Source organism: Danio aesculapii, chromosome 5 (genome assembly GCF_903798145.1).
Source record: "Danio aesculapii chromosome 5, fDanAes4.1, whole genome shotgun sequence".
NCBI classification, from domain to species: Eukaryota; Metazoa; Chordata; class Actinopteri; order Cypriniformes; family Danionidae; genus Danio; species Danio aesculapii.
This window is the reverse complement of record NC_079439.1, coordinates 41,413,634-41,423,598: the sequence shown is the minus strand read 5'-3', so window position 1 is coordinate 41,423,598 and position 9,965 is coordinate 41,413,634. Positions and strand designations below refer to the sequence as shown.

Below are 9,965 nucleotides of genomic sequence, written 5' to 3'. Positions count from 1 at the left end.
GTTCCTGAAGGCACACCAACAGTACATATTTTGGATGTCTCCCTTTTCTGACCCATTATCTTGGTTAATGGTGTTGGAGTCTCTTCTGATGTTATGATAAGTTGATTCAGGTGTGTTTGATTAGGGAGAGGTTGAAAATGTGTACTGTTGGTGTGCCTTCAGGAACAGGGTTGGAAAACTCTGCTCTACTGTGTACCAGTGTCATGCAAAACACCACTTTTCACATCAGTTTTACACACAAAATAAGATCAAATATATCAAGATGAGTTTATTGACCGATCAGAAACATGTTTTCAAATAGATACAGTACATTGTATACTATTTTTAATTATCCTACAACAATATATAGGGGAATTAACTATATGCACTGCTATAGAACACATTCTCAATATGTGATTGTTAGTGTGAGCATTACAAACTCAGAAACAAAGCTTTTGTTGACTTGGATTAAACTGATTTTTTCCAGCCTAACATAGATTTTAAATGTGTGCAACATCTTCTAAACAATGGCTGTATTTTTAAAGCACATTTCCTTTTTTTCCAGGTGAAAAAAAGTCAAATAAACACTTTGTTTTGAAGAATGAAAATTTTTTAACGGACTTGGTTCTGACAAACAGATTTTTTTTTGTCAACAAATACCTTTGTTAAACTTTACTGTAAAAAAAGAACGTTTTATTTGGCATCTGATTAACTGAGCAAAGATTATTTATAAATCAGCAGCAATATAAAATAAACGCAGATACACTGTCTGACCTACTGATGTTTGGCAAGCTGATTTCTATTCTCATGATGAAATAGCAAGCTGGAGAAAAAAAAAAGGGAACAAAACACACTTCTAAATGGGGCAAAAAGTGAAGCTGGAATTAAAATTCACATATAACCGACAAGAGTGCTCACATTATCTGGATGTTAATAATTAACTGAAAGAAAAAATGCATTGAACATTAACTGTTGCTGAAAGTACTTTAGAAGTTTCATTGTCCATCTGCATTACTGAATTGAACTGAAATACGTTAAAACTCTGTAAGGCATAGAATATCTTCATGTTCAACTGTACTTTAACAGTAAGTCATAATATCTTGCTTGCAGCTAATAAAAGATGGGTGAGGTAACTTTTCTTTTTGGACCACTTGATACACTACATTGTTAACATTTGACCAGACCAGTAGTCTATAAAGAAAAAACAAGACAGCCTTATTTTAAAAGAAGTAATAAAAACAATATGCTAGAGCGATTCACGTTTGAACTATATAAAAAGATGCGCACAAGTGAAGAGTACACCTAAATGTGTGGGTTAGATCAAATAAAAGTCCGTTTTCCTTTAGTCCTGAACAGCAAAGTCTTCACAATTTCAAAGGAGCAGTTAATCAATCCACTAAACATGCCTTACATAGTGGCTCTTTTACACTATACTTAATACATTGCATACATGTAACTATGATTACAATCGTAGCCACCCATTAAAATGGTTGGACTTCCTTATCTATATCACTACATACACATAGATACAGCTGCCCAATAAAGAGTTTTGAAACCTTTCTGTGATTAATCAAACGATCATGATTGAGGTAACGTTGTTTAAACAAAAAACGAGGCTGATAAACAGACAGAAAAAAGACACAAGTGATAAAAGAACAGCACACGTAGGGAATCTGGTCCTGTAGAGGAAAGGCACCAGGGGTCTAATAAAAAACAACAGAACAGTTGCTCATTTCTGCAAAAAGAAAACAGCTTTCAAGTGTTTCTTTTCAAGGCAATCAGTGTGGAAGGGCTGGAAAGGCAGCAGTGGAAAAAGCCTGTTCAAGCTTGAGGGTTCGTCATTTTCTGCAGCAAAGGGATCTGTGGGGAAACATTCATTCAAATGTTTATAATGGCAGAACAATATATTACATGTGAGAATTCCCTTCTTTAAACCTTTAATTGACTCTTCGCTAAGTCCCACCCTCCTTAGTTACTGTTGCTACGCCTGTCAAGCTTCCGTACCTGGCACGTCCATTACAATAAGTATGCGGTGGTGTCAGATATTCCCAGGGATATAATTAGTCATATTTGGTGAACAGGTGAGATATATAATAAAGCCAGACAAAAAAGGACGGCAGTATGCATTACAGGGGTATATTTACGACTTGATACGCAACCGATTAGAAAATAGTTTAATCAAAATTAAAGCTAGGTTAGCCTAGCCGCCTCATACGCTGACCATTCAACATCTTAACAATAGTTCATGCACAGCAGAATAGGTAAATATTAAAAATAATCTAATAATAACTAATTAAACCCTGATTTTTCTTTTTTTGGCCAAAAAAGCCTGATAGACTATTGTTGTGCAATGAAATATAGCGTTACTAACCGACGAGGAAACACGCATAGAAAGTGCTTCCAGTGTTTCCTCTAGGATTTTTTTCCAGCTGTGGCGGCAGACTCTGTTGGGCAGTTTACACAGATGTACCAACTACATGTGTTATTATTTTATTGACAAATGTCGTGAGCGCAGTATTAAGTCGGGATTGCATTCATGTAATAGCCTACGAGCATGTCAATCTCTGTGCTGGAGCGCAGATTTCCTCCGCTCGTGCACAAAACTTCTTGCGCACCCTCAAATACACCCTGCTCAAGTGCAGATCTTCTTGTGCGCTCTCAGATAAACGCTGCTGAAGTGCGATTTAGCGTGTTTATGAAACGAGTATGTCTCACACATTTATTAGATTTGCTAGGAATATTTATGAATGTCTCCAATAGACCTACAGTGCAGCATTGATGTGTCCTGAAGTAAAGTGAAACGTTTACAAACTCTAGCAAGATAAAGTCATTGTATGCAGAACCACAGACCTTTAACTATAAATAAAATATAATAATGGAAACTGTGTTCATCATAACTGAAAGCTATGTCATGTTTGCTGGCCTCACGCATCACGCACTGTCAGTCAGTCAGTCAGTCTGTCAGCACGTCACCTTAAAGGGTTAAACAAATGATGCACAGTACAACTACGATTACAGTTGCGCTGTTATAATTTACTTACCTTTTAATGCGTTTTTGGTGCAATTATAACCCGCTATTTAAAAAAAAAACGACCAAATGTTTTGAATAAGAATTCATTCTGTAATGTAGGCGTGGTGGGATGAATTTTGGTGTGGCGCCCCGCCATGGATGAATGAATGTAGCGGAAACCATGGCTTCTACATAATTCATTCATAGAAAGAGCAGCCAGAAAGGGGTGCTGAATAGCATCATTGATTAAGTAAAGTACCTATAACTGTCAGAATGTTTGTGTGCTCTTTATCCAGTTGCTATTCTAATTCGCAGTTAGTGGAAGAACAAATATATTTTCCCTATCAGCAAATATTAATCCGACACCAAATATAAAAGCAGACACTAACCCGCTATAACATCCTCACCAATGACAAAATCTCCAAAAGACTGACGAAAAACATCAGTGAATTTCAGCTCTGACATGGACATGAGGGATATGAATGACTGAAAAACAGCTGCGGGTGAAGTATATTGTTCACAAGTGCTCAGAGTGTGATCACATCTCGGTTTTGTTCTGTTGATATGTAATCCAAATATTCATTACTTGAAACAGATGGAAATATGACTGGATTGTGCTTGCTCTTACAGCTATTGTGAGAGCTTAAACGGAGCAGTGCTCATAATATCGAGCGGGAAAAAAAAGAAAAAGACAGCTGTGAAACATAAGCTGCTTTGTATTTTTGTATGAGACAGTTTAGATCTTTTTAGGGTAAGAGATGTGCGAGTTATTGGCGTCTATCACTGAATGTCAGGAATATCGAAAACAAAACCAACTTAACCCCCGCTCTTTTAGCGCCCCTCACAGAGCTTGATCCACTCTGGCATTTCTCCCCTAAGTCCTGGAAAGGGAAAAAAATTTCACCACCCGGTCTAAACTTTTAGGATACCGGTATCAGATTTGCACAATCCACATATGCACAGCGCTTTTGGCTTGTTTCCCCTCACTCAAAAGCTTGACAGACCTCCTGCGAGTAACTACGGTTGCTAAGCCATGATTGGTGTGTGGCGCCGTTTTCAGGTGTGGCTTAGCGAAGGGTCAATTGCGTAGATGTAATGAACAGTGAATGTCTCATTAAAATGGAAACAATGAAAGGCTATATTCACCTTGGACAGATCCACCCCTGTGAGGGCGTTTACTGAAACCGGCAGTTCAGCCAGCAGACGGTTCACTTCCCCAGTGACACGACCACCATCGCCACTCAGGATCACGATCTCATTGGTGCGGCCCAAGGGTGCTGCCACCTTTCCTGCAATCTGTGATGAAACAAGTTAGCACACAATGGAATAAACATTCAGCCTTACTCATCAGTGGGGTCTTTTACAGAAAGTGTCTTATCTTAGGTCTAAAAATATATGTTAAATTAAATTTTTTTTAAATTCTCCGCTGAAATAGCATAAAATGTCTGCAGATTCTGTATGGCCATACTAATGAGTTAAAAACAACAACAACAAAAAATTGTAACCCATTGGTCACTTGCACTTTAACCGGTAAAGCTCTGAGATGCTTTGTTTGTCTCTGTCATGCTGGTGGCAGTTCTAACTGTGTTAATGTATTATGTTGCTCGGCAGCTTGTAATTATCATAAGTGTTTTGTCATCAAAATTTAACACATCTTCATGGTCGTACATCAATAAATGTAATGCCATTGTTGGAGATCACAATTATGGCCCATTTCCACAGTACAGTACGGGTACAGGTCAGGTCGGTACGGGTCACCCTTAACAGGCTTGCGTTTCCACTGCCAAAAGAGTACCCTTTTGGTGGGCGTGGTGTGCGACAAAGTTTCAGATGATGTCATTTTTTCTTGAGGAAATGTCTACAATAAAGCTGTACGGGTCGTTCACATATCATATGAAAAGCACTTCTCACAAAACAGATGCTTTATACATATAAATGCTTGTGTAGAAATGTTTATTACTAACCTTTCTATGAACATGATTTGATTATAACTGCAGATCAATGATAATACGAGATAGCCTACTGTAATGTCTGTGATTATATAAAATAAATAAATAAATGCAACATATATGAACACATACAACCCCTTACAGTCTCCTATATGTTACTGATTACAGATAAACTACACACAGCATACAGCATTTAGTCCTTATTTGTGTTCAAAAACAACACGAAATATAGCCCAGTCAGTGCAAACCTCTCATATGTGTCTTTAATCTTCAGCAGCACATGTAACCTCTGTTAGAGAGTAATTTCAATAAAAGTTCATAATAGTCCATTCCCAAGTCATGTTTTATGCTGCAAAAGCATCATTTTCTGCTGTTTTTTCCGGCATCTCCTTTTTTCAGGCTTCACTCTTGTGTTTGTCTCTTTCTGAAAGGATCGGATATCAGAAGCCCTTCAATGATCACAAGCATATTACTTATATGAGCTCAAAAAGTTTGTTATAAATAGATAAACATAAAAATGGCGGTTCCTTTGTTTTCATTCTCCTGCTTCTGCGAGTGATGCTTCTCTGTAAACCAATATCGTTCAGCTGTGCATCTAGCTCTGCCTTTTGGTATCCTTTTCTCAAGCTAGGTACCCTTTGCAGAGTCTGCCAAAACAGAGGTACATTATGGTTCACTTTTAGGTGCCCTTTGTTAGTGGAAACGGCCATAAAAGCATAACAAACTGAACCGAACCGTACCGCTTTACAACCGTCGAAACAGGCCATTATAGGCATAATTGTTTTATATGTTAGACAACTGTTCGGTTGCCCTAAAGTTAAGACTATTTATTGGATTTTTTTTCAAGCTAGGATGTTTTTGTAACAACACTTCCCTATCTATATTTAAGATAATGAAGTGTTTTTCCTTGCCACCTCACCACTGGTTTGCTTGGATTGAGACATGTGGGGCTGCACATTGATGGTTTTACTTTGTTTCTACTTTCAGCAGTGAAATTTAAACCACACTGAACTGAACTGAACTAAACTAAACGGAACTTTAACTCTGAAGTCTGGACTTTACTAGAACTTCTATGTTAAGCTGCTTTGAGACAGTCTGCATTGTAAAAGCGCTATAGAAATAAACATGCATTTGAAGTCAATAATGCACTCAGGAGGAAATGCTGTTCTGTAAAAGCTTTTGTCCTAAATGTGGTTCTAACTGAAATTACTCTGGTTACCAAATTAGGGTTGTCAGCATGGCTAAAAACCCAAATTCATGTATCTTTCTTCATTTTGTGCAATATTCAAATCTGATTTGAATTCTAAAGATAATACTTACTCTTACAGGAAAAAGTACTGTATTATCTGCTATGCACACAAGAGGGCGTAAGCGAGAACAGTATGCAAGAAAAAACAGATCTTCGCATCTTTTACTGAAATTAAATTACTCACATTTTAGTGCACAACTTTCAAACAATCCTTCTAAAATAAAATATAATTGAAAGAAACCGAGTGAGAAAACTGCCCTATACCAAACATGGAATATGATTTTGGATGTTTTCATAATTTGCCCCCAGAGCAGCGTCTTCAAAATATGCTTAATATTATATCTTAACTTTTGGTTCAACTACAGGTCAGATTTAACAAGCAGGACAGAATTGCATGAGAGTGCAATTCAAATTAATATCTGAAATTCCAGAGATTTCTACAGTGCGATTTGTTTCGCATAACTCTACAGACCTTTGGCAGAGCCTCCAGGACGAGGGCGGTTTTTGCAGCCTCCCCGTACTGCTGATAGGCCTCAGCTTTGAGCCTCATCTTCTCTGCTTCAGCTTTACCCACAGCCTCAATGGAACCGGCCTCTGCTTCTCCAATGCGTTTGATCTTCTCTGCTTCAGCCTGCGCCGTCAACACTTTCTTTATCCTGACAGAGAGGAGCAGAGAACAGAATCAATTCCTCAGGCCTTTTCTTTCCTCTCTGGCGTCATAAATTTAAATAAATGTGGACTCCTTTACACTACAGTTGAAGTCAGAATGATAAAATCCCCTGAATTATTAGCCCAACTGTTTATTTTTTCCCCCAATTTCTGTTTAACAGAGAGCAGATTTTTTCAACACATTTCTAAACATAATAGTTTTTAGAACTCATTTCTAATAAATTTTATCTTTGCCGTGATGACAGTAAATAATATTTGACTAGATATTTTTCAAGACACTTCTCTACAGCTTAAAGTGACATTTAAAGGCTTAACTAGGTTAATTAGGTTAACTAGGCAGGTTGGGTAATTAGGCAAGTTATTGTATAACGATGGTTTGTTCTGTAGACCATTGAAAAATACAGCTTAAAGGGGCTAATAATATTTACCTTAAATGTTTTCTTAAAGAATAAAAACTGCTTTTATTCCAGCCGATATAAAACAAATAAGACTTTCTCATGAAGAAAAAATATTATCAGACATACTGTGAAAATTTCCTTGCTCTGTTAAACATCATTTGGGAAATAAAGAAAAAATATTCAAAGGGGGGTTAACAATTCTGACTTCAACTGTATATACCAATTTTACCGTTGTTTACACTTGGTTTTGAGATGCGTTTTGACCAGTCATACCACAAGTAGAAAGACACGTTTCAGTTTCTGTCTTTTACACAATATATTATATTGCAATAGAAGCTCACACATTACATATAAACGTGAGAGACAACAGAAAACAATACAGAGAGCTCCTGTGTTTTCAACTCTAAAAGTGCTAGAAAGTGGCTAAGCTCAAAATATTTAGACCCCTTTTACACGTGTTATTTAGCATTGCGTACTTATTATTGGATCAGCAAAAGCATAGCATAATTCTAGGTGTGCACATGACCTAAATGAGGACATCCACATCTTTGTCACGACACAACAAAGCCCAGACAAAAACACTGATATCTTGTTCGGTTTTGGATGTAGTTCAATCTAGTGCTGGCATTAAAGGGCATCTATTTTACCCCTTTTTCAAGATTTAAGATAAGTTTTTTGTGTCTCCAGAATGTGTCTGTAAAGTTTCAGCTCAAAACATTGAAACACAGATTATTTATTACACCGTTCAGAATATTGGAATTTCTGCTCTGAACACAATGTAGCTGTTTTTGTTGCCTGTGCCTATAATGCTAGTTCTCCCCGCCCACAGTTCCCACGTGCCTGTCAGAATGTGCCTCAATCTCTGTTTTGGCTGTGTCAGATAAACAGCACAGGGACAGACATGAAGGAAGCAGATCTCACGTAACGTTTGTGAGAAATACTACAGTAAGAACTTTCCCTATGATTATTTAATGTGTTGCTTGTGGAGTTAATTCAAGCATTTCTGCAACAATGAGTCTCACACAATGTCGTTACAAAGTTCATTCACACACACACACACACACACACACACGCGCACACACACACACACACACAGCGTGTTTGTTTAACTTTGCACTGTGACAAGAGTACACATTAATCTCCACTGCTGTATGGATATCTGTTATGTTAATGTGCAAAATAAACCTGATTTAACGTCCACAAAGCAGGATTGAAGAGTCTTCCTTTTTTAATTGTACTGAGATGTGGCTAGAAATTGCAATTGCCGTGGAAAAGGAGGAACGTTTTTTGCTTAAAATTTTAGAAAAACTTGACGGATAAGTTTGTTAAAACCATAAAGAGAAGCCAAAGTGGAGACCTAGGTGGTTTTAATACACAATTACAGAATATGTTTTTCCACCATTCATAGGTTTTCCACTGATGTATACATTACAATATTGAATTTAAAACAATTGAATAGTTACATAACGAAAATTAAGTAACAAAAGTATTTCTTTGATAACTAGAAAAGAACATTTGAACCTATTGGTTTACTATATACTGGTGCCCCATTTTTCTAGTCTTTATTGGTGATAATGGTCAGGAACGTTGGACTATTATTGCCTTGGCATATAAGAAGAGGGCACAAACTAGCCAGACAGTAATGTGTGAATTGTGGAGTAGGCTAAATCTATAAAAAAAAAAGATGTCAGTATTTTTTAGTAAGAGTACTTTTTTTTGGCTACCCCATGTTCTGTTGTCATTGATATTTAACTTCAACAGGTGGAACGATCTGAGATATGAACTAAAGCAAGTGATGCATCAAAGATTTGATTTAAAAAATCCTGAATGGTTATAAAAATCTCTATAATCATTAAAATAATTTATAAAAATAATTAGTTTTAAAATCTTGAATGATATTAATAATATGACGTAGGTCTGGAAACTTGTTTATCCGTCTAACTTTATTCAGGGTTTCTTTTGACCGCCCCCTGTCGTTTTAAAGAATATCACTACAGCGAACGCGTCAAGTATAAAAGCCTTGTCTGTTTTGTGAGGTGCACGCAGTCAGTGGGGGTCTGCGATGCGGTGCCAGGCGAAAGTCTAAATCAGCGTTTAGGGGTGCACATAAAAGCACGACATATTTACAACCCTGCCTACTGCAACTCAGATATTTGCCCTCAAATGAAAAGTTCACCAGGCCCTTTACTCACTTCTTTGCCTCTGCGAGCTGCTCCATCTTGAAGGCTTCAGCCTCAGCTGGTCTCCTCACAGTGGCAATCAGTTCTTTATCCGTCCTGAGGATCTCCTTCTCCTCAATAGAGATCTGCTTCTTCCTCTGGACCACCTCAATCTCAATTTCCTCCAGTCGGATCTTCTGCTGCTCCTTGGCAGCCTGAAGCTCATAGGCCAGCTGCGCCTCAGCTTTCTGAGTTGGAGGACAAGAAAGAATGAATACAGCCTCATCACTTGCTTGATTGAGCAGTGCATCTGGAGGGCTCACAGCTAATAACAATAACTCAGCTCCACCTTTGTGTTCACTTCTTGATTGAAGGCAGCCTTCTGCATCTCCAGCTCCCTCTTGGAGTCTGCCATTTTTGTGTCGGCTTGGAATTTCACATCCATCATCTCCTTCTTACATTCTGCTTCCTGTGACAAGAAAAAAACATTTTCTGCTTACTCAAACATTCGGTCTTGATAGAGTTTGGGATAACATGACTTTAGAATATTAT

At 37.6% G+C, this 9,965-nt stretch overlaps 1 protein-coding gene across 2 annotated transcripts in view; it reads right to left on the bottom strand.

Moving 5' to 3' along the window:
- Positions 1-253: 253 nt before the first annotated feature.
- flot2a (flotillin 2a) overlaps positions 254-9,965 on the bottom strand; it is a 34,235-nt gene continuing 24,523 nt past the window's right edge. For both annotated transcript variants that reach the window (XM_056458208.1, XM_056458207.1), the window contains exons 7-11: positions 9,763-9,882; positions 9,447-9,661; positions 6,660-6,843; positions 4,136-4,285; positions 254-1,839 (exon numbers count right to left, since the gene is read on the bottom strand). In XM_056458208.1, the coding sequence (XP_056314183.1) occupies positions 1,801-1,839; positions 4,136-4,285; positions 6,660-6,843; positions 9,447-9,661; positions 9,763-9,882 (708 nt within the window). In that variant the 3' untranslated portion in view covers positions 254-1,800. The remainder of the gene's footprint in view (positions 1,840-4,135; positions 4,286-6,659; positions 6,844-9,446; positions 9,662-9,762; positions 9,883-9,965) is intronic.